The sequence below is a fragment of the Penaeus japonicus genome, unplaced genomic scaffold (assembly GCF_977035675.1).
Source record: "Penaeus japonicus unplaced genomic scaffold, GWHDUDI00000001_assembly GWHDUDI00000006, whole genome shotgun sequence".
Lineage (NCBI taxonomy): Eukaryota > Metazoa > Arthropoda > Malacostraca > Decapoda > Penaeidae > Penaeus > Penaeus japonicus.
The window spans coordinates 48,548,585-48,566,377 of NW_028234408.1; the positions used below are offsets into that span (position 1 = coordinate 48,548,585).

Here is a 17,793-nt window from a genome sequence, read left to right on the forward strand (position 1 = left end):
GGAGAGAAGGAGAGAAGGAGAGGGAGAGGGAGAGTGTGCGAGTGCGAGAGTGAGTGCGAGAGTGAGTGCGAGAGTGAGTGCGAGAGAGTGTGTGTGTGTGTGTGTGTGTGTGTGTGTGTGTGTGTGTGTGTGTGTGTGTGTGTGTGTGTGTGTGTGTGTGTGTGTGTGTGTGTGTGTGTGTGTGTGTGTGTGTGTGTAGAAAGACATTATAGGTAGGTAGGTAGATGGATTGTGTGTATGCGTGAATAGAAAGAGTGGTATAGGTGGAGAGACATGGGCATAGTAGTGTGTAGGGATATTGAAGAGGGGGAGGAAGGGAAGAAGGGAGGAGGAGGAGGAGGAGGAGGAGGAGGAGGAGGAGGAGGAGGAGGAGGAGGAGGAGGAGGAGGAGGAGGAGGAATGGGAATGGGAGGAGGAAAGGGTTGCGAGACAAAAAGCAAAGAGTGGGATAGGGTTGTGTAATGGCGGCAATAGAGGATATTAAATAGGGGGAGAATGAGGTTGACTGGCGACACTGGATTACTTTGGCGGCACTGCATTACTGGGGCGACGCTGTGTTAGAGAAGTGGAGAATAAATAGAAAATATGAGAGGACATCGGGATGGGGGTATTGAGAGAGGGAGAGAGAGAGAGAGAGAGAGAGAGGGAGGGAGAGGGAGAGAGAGAGGGAGAGAGAAGAAAGAAAGAGGGAGAGAGAAAAGAAAGAAAGAAAGAGGGAGAGAAAAGACAGAAATAGGAAGAGAGGAGTGTGTGTTTTGTATAGATGAAAGAATTCCGGATGAGAAGGTGGGTGGGTGGGGGGGGGGGCTGAAAGGTGGATGCAATTGAAGGGAGATCGTGGGAGAGGAGGTTGATGCTGGAGGGAAATGGAAAACTGTGATTTGCGAGTTTGTCAGGCGAGCAACTACCATTATCTACTCGCATTAGCCACTCTCAGTTTACTGGTCTACTGGTTAAAAAAAGGAAAAAAAAAAAGCATTGTTTGTTACTAACTTTTAAGGAAGAGCCTTTTGTACATTCGGCTCCACGGAGGGGGAAAATATGTATACGAAAAAGTAAGAAACCCTCCCAAAAAATATTACCTTTGTTTTTAATTTGACTGCACATCAGCATGGCAGCTGTCAGTAGGCTGACCTTCAAGCTTGTTTATTTACGCCGGTGTTTTTTGGGGGGTAAGCGGAAAGAGTATATACGCCTTTTTTTTAGTAGACGATGTTAGGGCAAGGGTGCGTGTGGTGCACAGGTGTCTCCGGCAGGATTAACATGGAGCAGGTGTTTTTTATAAGGCAGTGGAATTATGAGGAACAGGTGGCGCTCTCAGCTCTGTATGTTAAGGAGGCAATTTTTTGTTTAAGAATATGTAGTTTCTAGTTTTGCAGGTGCTCGCAGCATCATTGTTGTGTTTTGACAGGTGATAAGTGCACTGGGGCACAAAAGATAAGTCTTGTTGACAGGTGTGCATGTGATAGGTAGGGCGAACAGGTGCATGGCATTGATGGACGTGACCTGCAACGGCTTAGATATGTGCAGGTGTAATAGGCAGTTTTCCATTCGTAAGTGTCATCACATGTGTTAAGACCGAGCAGGCAGTGTCTTAGAAGTGCGATTCCATCCCGGCACAAACAATGCTTTCTCTCCTAAGGCGAGAGGCGGGTCGGAAGCCAGAGCGGAGGAAGAGTGTGGGGATGAAGAGAGGAGGAGAGAGGACTAGAGAGGCAAAGAGAGAGAGAGAGAGAGAGAGAGAGAGAGAGAGAGAGAGAGAGAGAGAGAGAGAGAGAGAGAGAGAGAGAGAGAGAGAGAGAGAGAGAGAGGAGAGGGTAGGCAAAGGGGGGAGGGGGGGCGAAAGAGCAGATATGTGTCTATATATGTATCTATGCGTGTGCCTGTCTATTTGTGCGTGAATGATATATTGCATCTTACGTATATGATTTTCGAAGATCAGCGTAAGTGGCGCAGTATCGAAGATTGAAAGACAAGGTGATGCCATCCAGATATTGCCCTTATTGCATTTTTTTTTTCTCTCTCTCTCTCCCTCTCTCTCTCTCTTTTATTAATACACAATCTTCGCACGGCGATGGAACCCCTAACCCCCCTCTGCCCTCCTCATATACCCTTACCCCCCCCTCCCCCCACCTCGTCTCCCTTTCCCCCCTTCCTCTCCCTACAGATGACGCGAGAAATACACTCGAACAGCACATTCAACCGATCAATAAAATGATTTGACACGGCGCTGCAATAAGACGATGTTGGCGGGCGTTTCGGTACAACGCGACAGACTTCTTTCAAGTGAAGTGAAAGAGGAAAGGGAGTGGGAAAGTCGGTGCGCTGTAGAATGTGAGTGAAGAAGGATTGCGTCCAAAAATCAGCCGCTCTGGGTTGCCATGGCGACGAGACGCTATTTATTATTTTATTTTTGTATTGTGTTTGTGTGTGCATCTTGGGCGGCACTGCCTTTGTGGTTGTGGCTGACAATATGGATCATTATGATTTATTTTTGTGCCGTGTCGTCACAGACCAAGACTCCATTTTTTTTTAGTTCGTTTTTAAATATCAGGATAAGTTCAGATCGCAAAACAGGAGGTAGAGAAAGAGAGACCGAGACGAAGGATGAGAGGAGAGAGAGAGCTAAAGAGCAAGGGGAGAGGAGAGAGTATCTATAAGATGTGCCAGGGGCGTTTGCGTGAATGATATATTGCGTATATGTATAAGGATTGTGACGATCGCGTAAGTCTCGAATCTTTTGATAATTTACAAATCTCGCGCGCGTGATATGCCCGTTATTAAGGTTTTTTTTTTTTCTCCTGATATTCCCCTACCTGGCCTTTTTCATTTTTTTTTTTCTCTCTTTCTTTTTCCTTCACTCTCTCTTCTCTTATAAACCTACAACCCCATTCTGCTGACTGGAACCCCCACCCCCCTCCACCATACCCCCCTTGCCCCCCCCCCCCCCCCCCCCCCCACCCCCCTTCCCTCCCTCCCTTTCTCCCCTTCCTCTCAACGTAAGAATACACTCGAACAACACTTTCAAGCAAAATCAACGATCATAAAATATTTTACAACGGCGCTGACGATGTGGCAAGCGGCGTTCGGCGTTACCGGTACGTGTCCCTTTCTCTGAAAGAAGAATGATAGAATGCCGAAAGAAGTGTCGGGGCGCTGTAGACAGAATGTGAGAAGGATTGCGTCATATGCCAGCCAGCTCTGGGTTGCCATGGCGACGAGACGCTTGCGGATTATTTTCAGTTTGTACCTCCGGTTGTGTGTGCATCTTGGGCGGCACTGCCTTTGTGGTTGTGGCTGACAATATGGATCATTATGATTTATTTTTGTGCCGTGTCGTCACAGGTTGGGACTCCTTTTTAACTCGGTTTTAAATGATCAGGATATGTCAAAGTCGAAAACAGGAGGTAATATACATATCTATAATAATATGTATATATATAGATACATAATTATATAACCATATATAAACATATAGATATATAGATATGTATAAATATATAGATATGCATAAATAAATATATATATATATATATATATATATATATATATATGTATATATTTATTCATGTATATAAATGTATATAGATGAATATATATACATAGATAGATAGATTGATAGATAGATATATAAATAGATGGATAGATAGATAGATAGATAGATAGTTAAATAAATATATATAGATATATATAAATGTATATAGATGAATATATATAGAGATAGATAGATATATAGATATATATAAATGTATATAGATGAATATATATAGAGATAGATAGATATATAGATATATAAATAAATATATATATATATATATATATATATATATATATAATATAATATATGTAGATAAATATATAAAGATATATTTAAATAAATATATATATATAATTATATATATAGATATAAATTTAGATAGATAGATAAATAATGTAGTATGATTACGAGAAAAGCAAAATATGAATCATACCAACATTTATGCTGAGACACACGAGAAAATACCTAGGTGGCACCGCCGAGTATTTTCTCTGCGTCTCCGGCTTTGCCTTTTGACGGTAAACGTGGTTTTCGTTCTTGCCTCCGCGAGTGTCGAGTTCGCGAGCCTCATTTCATGCACTCTCATTTTCACTCTCCCGCATCATTTTCAGGGAATTATGTATGCATAAATTGTTTTGTGATAATTCACATGCAAATATTTGCAGGTGTTGCAGGCATTATATGTATATATACATATTCCAGCTCGCGCGTTCTGCAGGTGGTTTACAGAACATTATAGAAGTTTCGACAGCATAGTTGATAAGAAATTGAATTGTTATTCACATTTCAGACAGGAATTAGACCATCATAGATTTTATTTTCACTTTTATTTCAATATATCCTGTATCTATTGATGTCAATCTTCAAGGGATCTAGATGCAGCCTTAGATACTAATTTTTCTTTCTTGAACACAAACAGATTTATGAATTGCTGTATTGACATATACAAATACACACAACAAACACACAAAAAAACAAACGATGATAAGCATTGAAAATAAAATAAAATGAATACATCATCGCGCGTATTGACAAACACAGACATTCTACATACATGTACACAAACACGTACACGCACACACCAATTGCTTTATGGCAGACAACGAGTTCCAGATGACAGGCGCGTCTCAGCTGAGGTTGCAGGTTGCAGGCTGACCGTGTCTCCCAAACCTCAGAGTTAGTCGCTTGTTAGATATCGCTAACCATGTGTCTAAAACGACTTTCTTTTTGCAGAGACGCCGAGATGCACCCGACATGGTACTTGAGTATTTTTTTCATTTGTTTGATCATTCCTGTGCGGTGATGGGCTGGCTGGCTGTCTTGGCATATACTAACTTAAAGCATAGACTTAGATCCCGAGGGGAGAGGCGCCGCTTGCTCTCTCGTCCCTCGCTTGTGGCCGTTGTCTTTGCATCCACGAGGCGGAAGTGACAAGCTAAATACATTTTTTTTTTTTTTTTTTCGCTTCCTTAGTTTGCTGCATTTTCGAAACACCCTCGATGAACATTTCCTCCCCTCTCTCTCTCTACCCCCCCCCCCCTCCCCTCTCTTCCCCTCTTCCCTCTTACGTTTCACTTTCCCTTCCCCTCCCCTCTCCCCTCTCCCCCTCCCCTCCTGCCCCCTCCCCTCCCCTCTCCCCTGCTCTCTCGTCCTTAAGACAATGCTGTCTTTCCTTCGGGCTAACGTGGTGTAGCAAGTAGAATGAACGAAATCTGTATGTTAAAGTATGTGGGTCTGGTTAACGGTGTTTTGAGAGTGACCGGACACTGGCACTTGTTGAACCCGGTAGCGGAGGAGGAGGAGGAGGGGAGGAGGGGAGGAGGGAGGGAGGGATGGGTACGAGGGGGTAGGGTCGAGAGAGAGATAGAGAGGAAAGGGGCCATGTGGCACTCCCTCCCCCCATCTCGTCCCCTCTCTCTCTCTCTCTCCTTCTAATCTTGATATTCCTTTTACCTCCATCTTGTTTGTTTCTTTACTTTCGTCTTCTATCCTGCCCCTTGTTGGTGAATCTGGCCTTTCCTCGCCTTTGCCTCTTGCTTTTCCCGGTTTTATTTTCTTTCATTTTTTGGTTTCTTCCATCCCCACTTTTCCTTCCTCGTTCCTGTGCCCTTGACCCCTTTTTTTTCCTTTTATCCTTCCCTGTGCCGCTCTTATGCCCTGCCCCATCCTCTATCCCGTGCCATTCCTAACCTCCCAACCCTAGCGGGGGGGGGGCATATTCAGGATACTGCACATTCAGTATCCTGAAGCACGCATAAGCATATTTCTCGCGCATTGGCCGTCTCCTTGTGCCCCCCAACCCCCTCCACCTCCCTCTCTCCCTCCCTCCCCCACCGAGAGTGCCAGTCCTTCGGTCAGTCTCAAACCGTAAAAAATCCGGCGGTTGGGAATCTATTGCAAACGTCCGTCTGCAAGCAAGGAACATCTCGTTGCAGACGGTCTAGAGATCGTGAATCGTAGCCTTGTAGTCCGTCCCCTCCCCCCCTCCCCTCCCCCCGCGTGACTGCCGTAACGGAATGACTAACACACATCCAAAGGCAGTCGATGGAAGTACTTAGTGTGGGAGGTGTATGTGCATGCAATTAGCCTGTCTCTTATGCCTGCGATTCGTAACGAAGTCCTTGCAGACGCGACAACGCTTCTTTCCGGAGATGCAAGTCGGCGGCCGCATCCTGCGTTTATTTTGTCTCGCGATTGTCTTGCATGTATGTGGATGTGTGGTTGTTGTTTGTTTAGATCTTATTGCTTGACGCTCCTGAGATTGATATTGTATGATGTATTGACATAATTATTAGTACTTTGAAGGTGGAAGGTGAAATGTCATATATGCATATACATAAATACATACATACATATATATATATATATATATGTATATGAATATATATATATATATATATATATATATATATATATATATATATAATATGTATATGAATATATATATGTATATGAATATATATATGTGTATATGAATATATATATGTGTATATGAATATATATATATGTGTATATGAATATATATATATGTGTATATGAATATATATATATGTGTATATGAATATATATATATATATATATATATATATATATATATATATATATATATGTGTATATGAATATATATATATATATATATATATATATATATATATATATATATATATATATATATATAACACACACACACACACACACACACACACACACACACACACACACACACACACACACACACACACACACACACACACACACACACACACACACATACATACATATGGTGTGTGTGTGTTGTTATTTTTTACAATAATTTATCATAAGAATACAGTGAGCATGTTTCATATCAGATGATAGAGGAGAAGAATAAATCTTTATTGAATTTGGAGTGCCCTTCATTAAAGTTTTGTAAACCCTATAGAATCTCGAGCTGGTCTCGGACTTGTTAAAATGAGAAATTCCATTGAGTCGGGAACAATTTTATTATTATTATCTTGTTCCGGTTGCAAGCAGGATCTATTGTTCCGTTGGACTCTAGTACCGTCTCGGGGCTGTACCCTTCCAAACGTTATTATATCGAATATACTCGAATTCTTTTCTCCCTCCCACTCTCTCTTTCTTTATTTCTTTCACTCTTTCTCGCTCTTTTTATTCTCTCCTTTATCCCCTCTTGTATACCTCCCCTCCCTCTTTCTCTCTTCATCACTGTCTGTCTATGTGTCGGTCTTTATCTTTATTTCGCATCTCTCCCTCTTCGCTCCCTGTATCCTTTCGCTGTATCCGTCCTCCGGTCTCTTATCTGCTTTCTTATTTCTCCGCTCTCTTTTATTTTATTGTTCTGTTTCCTCTTCCTTCCACCCTTTCTTCTCTTTTCTCTCTCCTCTCACTCTCTCCCTTCCCGTCTTCCTCTTCCACATCCTCCCAACCTCCTCTCATCTGTTCTCTCTCCTCTCAACTTCTCCCTTTCCTTCTTCCTCTTCGTCTCCCCCTGCCTGCCCCTCTCCTCTCTCCCTGTTCCTCTTCCTTTCCCTCCCCGTCTCTCGCTTTTATTCTGTATCCGCTATTGCCGAGGTGAAGTAGGTCTCTCGAGAAAACAAAAGTGCCTCTTCGATTAGTTCACATTTATCAATTTTCGAAATTATCAATGAGTCACTTGTAGCTATTATGTGCATTGTATTGTTGGGCGAGGCTGAAGGCCCTCCAAGTGTGATCGTGCCAGAGTGCGCTTCGCAATTGTCTCAAGGACTGCGTTTTAATTTCGCAACTCCAGAGGCATGAGGGTTTTTAGCCAGAGGTGCGGGGAGGGACTTAGCTTCTTTGTCCAGGCTTGTTCTGCTGGAACCAAAACCTGGGACTGGTTCTATTCTCCAAAATCCTCCTCGACGCTTCTATGTTTTTTTCCCCCCGCTCTCTCTCTCTTTCCCTCTTTCTCTCTCTCTCATTGTATTAATCGTTTAAATCCGTCCGTTCATTTGCTCCAGTCGAAGTTGCTGTGAACGATTCCTTCGGGTCACGGTCTTCTTCCCTTCTAGAGGACGAACCCTGTTGAAGTTTATTATGTATAAGTCGCCTTTGTTCATTCAAAAAAAAAAAAGACTTGCAAAATATGATCTCGCCCTCTGAGGATACTCTTACTGGAAGTTGAAAACCCTGAAGTAATTTTCAAAAGTGATAAAAATGTTTAATTTCGTCCATGAAAAAAGTAAATCTTCACTCGAGTCATATCAGCGAAGAGCCATATATAAAACGGAGACATGAGACCCTGTATCCAGCCAACGTTAGAGCCACCCTCCCCCTCCCCCCTCCTCCTCCTCCTCCTCCTCGAGTGCACAAAATAATGAGGCACACGAATTTCATATTGCTGAAATAAATGAGCTGCGAAAATTGCTTGTCTTGTGTTTAAGGATCATTAGGCAGCCCGTCCCCGCCCTTGACTTTTGTACCCTAATTAGAATGTCCTTTTCTTTACAAGTAGAGGGTAGGAGGAAAGGCACCGGCCCAGGGCCAAGAGGAGACATTTCCTATGGTCGGAAATTGTAACAAACAGATTTGTAGCCATTAATGGACGGTCCGAGGCGTCTGTGGCAGCGGTGGACGGTGACAGTCGTCCGATGACATATATATCACATTCAGGGATTGAAAGGTCGCTCGTAACTTGGAGAAAAAGTCTTTTGATGTTTAATTCGAGTCTCAACCACGATGAGGTTAATCGAAGACGGGCGGACGGGGACCCTAGATTTAATCATAAGAGAAGAGCGTTAAAGATTTTTTTTTTTTTTTTTAACAAATGTGAGTTCAGGATGTTTTCGTTGGATTTCCAAGTTCTTGTGAATGGAAGCGGTGGAGATGACTTACAATTACACGATACCATAACAAAATTTAAAGGCGCTTACCTTTCTGACGCCGTTACATCAGAGTCAGAAAATAGCGACCTCTTTTGCTCTCCGTAAGAGCTTTGTCTCTATGTCGACTCAAAGGCTATACAGGTGTGACGTCACAGACACTCGAAAACAACAGTCTTTCGTCTTGAGCTTTATGCATGGCGTGATTTTTGTGTAGATATGATTTTCTTGTTGTATTGATCGTTATTAGATATTGTTCAAGAACAGTCGTCTTGGAGGTTGCTTTTGCGCGGCACGAAGGTTTGTCGGTGCGCCCTGGTACCTGTTTTGATGTGTTTGCATTACCAATCGATAATTAGTGCATTTTCTGGTAGGCACTAATAGCCGCGCGATCACGCAAGCATTGATTTACCCGTTGGCCAAGTTCGTGGATTTTATTTATCGCTCTAATCTTTATAACAGCCATGAGCGACCGCGCTAAGAGTTGCTAAAGTAAGAGTAATGACTGGGGTGTGACACGCACGTGCTGCGACGAAGGCCATTTCCCTGCAGTTCCCACGGCGTCCGAGGAGGAGCGCGACGCCCGACGCCTCATGCGCGCCTATGCTAACGAAGGTAAATGCGTCCTTGTCCGCCATCCGCCGCGCACGTGCTTCTCGGCCCCCTCTGCACGGAACAAAGCACGGCGTCACCTTTGTACACGTACTCTACACGCAACGCCTTTGAGTTTGACTTCCACACCCTTAAAGGGCGTGCATAGAGCCTTCTGTACTTTCTGTACTTAGCACTCATTCCGTTTGAGTGTTGACTGCACTAATCAGAATATACTAGCACAGTGACACACAAAGTGGCTTTCGAGGAAGGAGCTCTCATATTTATAGGGCCAGGGTGTGAATGTATGCAAGTATCTGTGTGCGTCCGGGTTTTCCTTCCCCTTTCGCCTTTTATCACACCGCTCTACAGCAACAGACGCGAGGCACACGCTTCTTTAGAGACGGCTCGCAAGCACAGACACAGACAGAAACCACACACACGCACACACGCACGCATCTCGGAGCTGCAAGACAGACGCACGCACACGCACACGTACGCACACGCGAACGCAGGCGCTCCCACATGTACGCGCGCCCACTTCGAAAAGCCTCTCATCCCAAGCCAGGTCGCGTTGAAAATCCGTCGCATTGTCTGTCGGTGAAGGACACTTGAAATTAAATCGTGCCTGCCACTCAGTGCTTTTTATTAACTCTGCTCTCGGGACCTGGAGATCACTCGCACAAATTTTAGCAGATCTCAACTTGGCGATAATGATACTCGGCTTCTCCTGCCACTCCTCTCTCTCTCTCTCTCTCTCTCTCTCTCTCTCTCTCTCTCTCTCTCTCTCTCTCTCTCTCTCTCTCTCTCTCTCTCTCTCTCTCTCTCTCTCTTTCTCTCTTTCTCCCTCTCTCCCTCTCCCTCTCCCTCTCCCCTCATCTTCTCTTCCTTTCCTTGCCCCCCTCCTTGTTCTCTTATCTTCCCTCTCCTCTCCTCTCCTCTCTCTCCTTTCATTCTTCATGTCTCCATCTTTCGCCGTCTCCCTCTCTCTCTCTCTCTCTAAACACATATTTGTCTTCTGTATCATTCACATTTGTTGTCTCTGTTTATCCTCTGTTTATTATTATTAATATGATGATGATGATCATTATTATTATTCCGTGCTTTACCGAAAACAAATATATTCCTTTGCCATCCCATTAGTCACTGAACTTCCTTATACGGAATTTATCAAACTTTTGCCAGCCTGTCTTCTCTGCTCCTCCTCCCTTGTTATTTCCCCAAACTTTGTTTTTTGTTTCTTGTGAAGCACCCATTTTCTTTTGCTTCTCTTCTCTTGTATCACCCGTATCGATACGTCTCTTGCTTTTCCCTTGACGCGATCTCCTCTTGCTCCTCTGGTTTTACTTATATTTTCCCCGTCCTTCCTCCCCTCTTCTTCTCCCCTCGCGTCCCCTTACCTGCGCCTTGTTTAAACAAATTTATTTCGGCTTCGACAACCGCTTCTCTGTCCCGGCCTTCCTCACTTACATATTATTCTGCCAGCCAACCTCAGCTGTAACTCAACCTCCTCCCTCCTTTCTCCTCTTCCTTCTCCTCCTCCTCCACCGTGTCCTGCTCCTCCTCCTTCTCCTGCTGCTCCTCCACCACCACCACCACCTTCTCCTGCTCCTCCACCTTCTCCTTGTCTCTCTCGCCTTTCCCTCTCATCTTTCTCTATCTCTTCCCTCCCTTCCTTTTCTTCTCCCCTGAATCCTTCTCTTCTGTTTTCCTCCTCCTCGTTCGACCCTTGCCGCCTTTCCTTCCAATATCCTGTAGTCCCCATCTGTTGAACTTTGACCTTGGCTGCACCAGCTACCTCGCTGCGCTTTGCTGAAGGAGCCGAGTGGAAGGGCGCGACATGAACTCACCTTGAGGGCGTGTGTCCCTGCCTCGGGGGTTGGGTGGGGTTGAGGAGGAGGAGGAGGAAGGGAGAGAGGAGGAACGAGGAGGAAGGGAGGAATTCGAGGGTGAGAGGGAGGGAGGAAGAGGATGGGAGATTGGAGAGAGAGAGGGAGAGAGGGAGGAAGAGGATGGGAGATTAGAGAGAGAGAGAGAGAGAGAGAGACGGAGGGAAGAGGAGAGGGAAGAAGGGCGGGAGGTAAGGATGTACTTGCATTACTCGTACTTCCGGAAGCAGAAGGGCGGCGTTTAGGGTTGTCGCAAGGAAGCCGTCTGGAACTTGCACTGAAGATCCTGTGTGGATTGATTTCAGGCTTATTTCAGATCCATTCCTTCGTTTGAATCTTAATCCTTCCTTTCTCATTTTCCCTCCCCCCAATAGGATATTTTTCTCTACCTTCCTCCCTCCTCGTGTCGTTCTTGCTGTCTTGTATTATTGCTTTGTTACCGTTGATGATATAGTCTCAGCTGATGCCGGCTAATAATATTATATTGAGAGTGTTTGTCGAATACCTCGCTCTCTCCTCTCCTCCCCTTCCTTTCCCTTCCGTCCCGTCAAGTCCCGTCTCTTCTCCTTTCCTCTTCGCCTCTCATTCTATCCTTCTCTGGCTTCATTTCTCTTCTCTCCTTGCTTTTCGTCCTTTCTTCTTCTCTTCTATTCTATTTCTCCCATTTTTTCCTTTTACTTTTGTTTGGTTTCGCGTCTCGTCTCGTCACCGAGCCTTTTATGTCTTGCGTCTCGGTAATTTTTATTAGTACATCCCCCTCCTTCCTGCCGGCTTTTCCTCCTTCCCTCCATATTTCTGTTTATACAAGTGGCTTAGGCTCAGTTCTTCTCCCGCTCCTTTTCCTCCTCTTACGTCTTCCTCCTCTTACGTCTTTCTCCTCTTACGTCTTTCTCCACCTTTCCCACTTCCTCTTTTCCTCTTTTTTTTCTCTGATGCGTCTCCATTTTATTTACTCCCATCAGCTTTTACGTTGTTTGAGTAAAAGTAAAAACGAATAATGATAAATAAGATAATAAAAAATAAAAAAGGGATATGTCTGTAAGTATTTTTTTTTCCTGTTTCTCTGTGCAATGATGATTAGTAAGAATTTTCCCGTTTTATGATTACGAAATGGAAACAACAATGGAAGATTTAATTAAGGTCGGGAGACGATTTTTCTTTTCTTGTTTTTTTCTTTCTCATCCCGTGGAAACTGATAAGATATAGCCATAAGACGAACGATAACAGATATCAAGCTGTAGTCATAACCGGTGGGGAGGCCATAAACGTAATGATATTGATGTTATTTGGATATCTTTAAGAAAGATAAGGAGAGGGAGACTGACGATAATGGTTGGCCCGCATCAATGAAGTTTTATTTATTTATTTATTTATTTTTTTTATGAAGAGTGTGTGAACCGGGAGAGGGAAAAGGGAGGTAGGGGGTGTATGATGGGTATAAGGGGGAGACACAAACCACAGAAAAGGGGAGGGGGGGAATATTGGATATACGATGTGGGTAAAGATGTGATACAATCTAATACAAGGTAATGGGGGGGGGGAATATAGGAAACACAACGAATTCTATGATGTAATACAATATGATGCAATAGGAAGAGTCCAAGCATTTTCATTTCACTGTAGTTGGCACACGGCGGAGGGACAAGGATGTGGTTAGGCATCTATGAATACGGGAGAGAGAGAGACGGGTCTGGTAGATTGATAAGACGTCCTGTCATTGTCTATTGTAACATTTCGCAAGTAGATCACCCGCGGCAGACTTGATGTACTTACGGTGCGAATGATACATGATAGGTAAAATTGAGTTGTGTCCCGCCATCGTGTGCACCCTCCCCCCTCCCCCCTCCCCCTTCACACACACACACCATCCCCCGGTAAATTATATCATATGGAGACTTTTTTTTCCCCTCATGCAACATTTGAAACATTTTTGCATCTTTTTTTTTTTTTTATAAGGATTGGGAAAAATGGTATGCGATGTCTTTTTTGCCTATTTTCATGGAGAGAAGAGGGGGTCAGTGTAACGTTTCGCAACCATTTATATTCACCCCGTTAACAAATTAAATATTTCTGAAACGTTTAGATTTTTCTTCGTTCTCATTTACTACTCTTGTGTCGACACACAAACACACACAAACACACACACACAAACACAGAGAGAGAGAGAGAGAGAGAGAGAGAGAGAGAGAGAGAGAGAGAGAGAGAGAGAGAGAGAGAGAGAGAGAGAGAGAGAGAGAGAGAGAGAGAGAGAGAGAGAGAGAGAGAGAGAGAGAGAGAGAGAGAGAGAGAGAGCGAGAGAAAGTCGAAAAAAAAGTTATGATTAGATTCGCATCGAAATTATTTATATAAATTGATCATAAAATAACGTCTCTCTCTCTCTCTCTTTTATGGAAGGCTGTCAGAAACGCTGTTCAGAACGCTATCTAGACGCTGTCAGCCCAGAGCAAATGGCAAACGCGTCAGAGATCGTCTAAGTGATCTCGTATATATATGTCGCAGCTTATCAGAGAGATGATATTGGATATTGATTGCCGTCAAGGAGGGGGGCAAGGACGAGATGGGGAGGTGGATGTAGTGGAGGTAGAGGTGGAGGTGGAGGTGGAGGTGGAGTGGAGGTGGAGGTGGAGGTGGAGGTGGAGGTGGAGTGGGAGTGGAGGTGGAGGGGGAGTGGAGGTGGAGGTGGAGGTGGAGGTGGAGGGGAGGAGGAGGAGGAGGAGGAGGGAGGAGGAGGAGGAGGAGGGAGGAGGGAGGAGGAGGAGGAGGAGGAGGAGGAGGAGGAGGAGGAGGAGGAGGAGGAAGTAAGGAGGGCAGAGGGAATATCCTAAAAAAAAGATAAGAATAATAAGAATAAGAATAATAAAAAAAGTCTTTTGTCTGTACGACGCCGCGTGGTCTGTCCTAGTCGACCTCAAGTTCCACTCGACCGGCCGACGAATCGACACACGCCGCCGGAGATTTGAGCCGCAGAGCCTTCTTCCTCCCTCTCTCCCTTGGACCTTCCAGACGCCCGAATAATCCCAATCAGCGGTAAGGATTAAGTGCCGCGCTATGGCTTTGTGCCGCGAACCACCAGGGGGGGGGCGGGGTGGGGGCGGGGGGGGGCGGGGGGGAGGGTTGATTAATGCCGAACTCGCCCAGAGAAGAAGTAGTAGTAGCAATAGCGGGACTTCAATTAATCATCTTTCAAGTAGCGATGCATGGCGGTGAAATATAAGGGCGCCCTTGCCGATCGCCCCTCGCTCTCCAGAAATCCCCTTTTCGCGAGTATGTGATCTACGGCTGAGGGGATAGTGAGGTCTATCTCTCTCTCTCTCTCTCTCTCTCTCTCTCTCTCTCTCTCTCTCTCTCTCTCTCTCTCTTTTTTTCTCTCCTCTCTCTCTCTCTCTCTCTCTCTCTCTCTCTCTCTCTCTCTCTCTCTCTCTCTCTCTCTCTCTCTCTCTCTCTCTCTCTCTCTCTCTCGAGATTTCTGTTGTGGGTTTTTTTTTTTTTTTTTTTTTTGGGGGGGGGGGGGTGGTTTTTTTTTTTTTCCGTCGTGTTTCGGGATTTGGGGAAGGGGGAGAATAACGTCGGGGGTGGGGGGTAGGGGGTGGGGGGGAAGTGTAGAGGTTGTGGTGGTATTTGACAAGGTGCACGTGCAACATTCAGTACTCTCTGTTCATTTCTTTTCATTCTTTCTTTAATGACACTCACCTGTACCGGACATCAATATCGAATTGAGTGAGACGCGGAAAGACGCCCAGTAAAGAATTGCCGTTGAACTTTGGTTTATTGTGAGTGCCAGGTGTGTTGCAGGTGCTGTGGGTAAGATTGTTTTTTTGGATGTATGTTTCATTAACGTCGTGGGATTACTGGCTACCTTGAACAGACATTATTTCACTATTTCAGTGTCTGTCTACGTCTCGAATTTTATGTACGATACTTATATAATCTGTTGAATGTGATGATGATCATGAGGATAATGATAGTTATGGAAATGATGATAACGAAATAATGGTAATGCCGAGAATAATGATTATAACGAAAATGGTAATGATGATTATAATAAATACGTGAATACATGTACATACATACATGTACATACATACATGTGCATACATACATGTACACACATACATACACACACACACACTGTATCTACAAGCATATATATATATACATATAATATTGAGCCGCATTCGTAATATCCTCGTGCCATGTAACTGCGATTGAAATGCAAATTCACGAAAATTATGAGACGTAAGCGAAGTTCAAAAGACGTTTCCGATCTTATTGCATTATAACAGCGCATCTATACATGTAAATTTAGTAATGTATTCCTTTTAGCGGTGTCGCGGTGTCGCATAAAGCGGAGTGCGTCACCGGTTCGAAAATTGGTTCTTATTCAATAAAGTTTCGAGTGATATGTGTAATTGCATTGTTTAAGAGAACAGGTCGTTAGCATTTTAGCCCACTTACAGCGCCGGGTTGCCAATCAGATAAATTTGTGCCGCCCCCCCCCCTACCTCCCCCTCCCCCCACACACCTATCACGTACACGCAGGCTCGCTGAACATCCCCTCCCCCTCCCCCCCTCTCCCCACTCCCCACTCCCCCTTTTTCTTTTCCTCGTATCTAGCTGCAACTCTCCCCCCCCCCTCCCCGCACCCGTCCACAAAGGGGATTTATGTACGAAGTAATGCATCTGTTGCGCTTTTAACGTAGTATTTTTCCCCCCTCATGTATCACTTAACGGTTGCGAATTCTGCCTGTGTTCCATCCCGCATCCCCTCCCCCCTCCCCCCCTCCCCCATCCCCATTTTTTTCTTTTTTTGCATGTCGGGAATGGGGTATTTCAGCAATAACAGTGAAGGTTAATACATTCGAACCCCCCCCCCCCCCCACCTTCCCTTCCCTCCCTCCTCCTTTCTCTTCTTCCTCCCTTCTTCTCCTTTCTCTTCTTCCTCCCTTCTTCTCCTTTCTCTTCTTCCTCCCTCCTCCTCCTCCTCCTCCTCCTCCTCCCCCTCCCTTCTCCTCCTCCTCCTCCTCCTCCTCCTCCTCCTCCTCCTCCTCCTTACCTCCCTTCTCCTCCACCTCCTCCTTTCTCTTCCACCTCCCCTCCCCTCCCCTCCCCTCCCCTCCCTCCCCGGCCGCCTCTAACTATGACATTCGATAGCCTCGACTTTCTGCTATTCTGTATCGCCTTTTTATGCATTCACACCGGTAACGGCATCGGCCTTAATCGTGGCTTGAACAGCGACACCCATATCCGGTTGGGTTAATGGGGAGAGGGCGCGGAGGTGGAAGAGGTGGTGGTGAAGGTGGAGGAGCTGGTGGAGGTGGTGGATGTAAAGGTGGTTGAGAAAGAGAGGAGCAGGAGGGGGCGGAGGTGAAGAAAGAGAGGAGGAGGAGGGGGTGGTGAAGAAAGAGAGGAGGTGGAGGTGAAGGTGGAGGAGCTGGTGGAGTTGGTGGTGGTGAACGTGGAGGAGGAGGTGGAGAGAAAGAGAGGAGCAGGAGGTGGAGAAAGAGAGGAGGAGGAGGAGGAGGAGGTGAAAAAAGAGAGGAGGAGGAGGTGGTGGAGAAAGAGAGGAGGAGGAGGAGGTGGTGGAGAAAGAGAGGAGGAGGAGGTGGTGGAGAAAGAGAGGAGGAGGAGGTGGTGGTGGAGAAAGAGAGGAGGAGGAGGAGGTGGAGAAAAAGGAGGAGAAAAAGGAGGAGCAGCAGCGGCGGGAGTTAGTGAACTAGAAAAAAAAGAAACGAAAATAATGAAGAGCTACTGTAGAGAAACTCAAATAAATGGCCACAACCAAGAAGAGAAGTAAGACTATCGGAGCAGCAAGATGAAAGGGAAAGCGAAAAGAAGAAGAAGAAGAAGAAGGATGAGGAAGGAGGAAGGAAGATGGTGAATGGAATCTAAATAGCAGGGAATGATTGCAAAATTGAAGAGCAACCGATAACAATACTAATTATTACGATTATGACAACATGGATCAGGCGAAGGTAGATTAATCCAACGCAGAAGAACAGGGGCGATGGGGAGGGCGAGAGCGGGCGAAAGAAGAAGGAAAAGGAGGAGGAGAGAGGAAAAGAAGAGGAATAAGAAGAGGAGGAAGAGAAGGAGAAGAGGAGAAAAAAGAAGAGTAGGACGAAGAAGAAGAAGAAGAAGAAGAAGAAGAAGAAGAAGAAGAAGAAGAAGAAGAAGAAGAAGAAGAAGAAGAAGAAGAAGAAGAAGAAGAAGAAGAAGAAGAAGAAAGTTAGTGGAGAAGAGGAGGAGGAGGAGGAGGATGAAGAAGAAGAAGCGTAAAAAGTAAGAGAAAGAGATAGAGAGGAGGAGAGAGAGGGAATAAGCAACTCGACTCTGAAAGTAACGATGGTGAATACAGTATAATGGAGAAACAGCGAGAGGGTAAAGGAAGAGAGGAATGGTTATGAGGAGAGGATGAGGGGAAAGGAGGGGACTG

The 17,793-nt window shown here is 45.1% G+C and overlaps 1 protein-coding gene across 9 annotated transcripts in view; it reads left to right on the top strand.

Moving 5' to 3' along the window:
* Nucleotides 1–17,793, top strand: part of LOC122264174 (uncharacterized) — a 373,495-nt gene that overhangs the window by 196,467 nt on the left and 159,235 nt on the right. For 5 of the 9 annotated variants that reach the window (XM_043032934.2, XM_043032943.2, XM_043032963.2 and 2 more), the window contains one exon: nucleotides 4,772–4,795. The exons of the other annotated variants lie outside the window; for them this stretch is intronic. In XM_043032934.2, coding sequence (XP_042888868.2) covers nucleotides 4,772–4,795 — 24 coding nt within the window. The remainder of the gene's footprint in view (nucleotides 1–4,771; nucleotides 4,796–17,793) is intronic. 9 annotated transcript variants of the gene reach the window in all.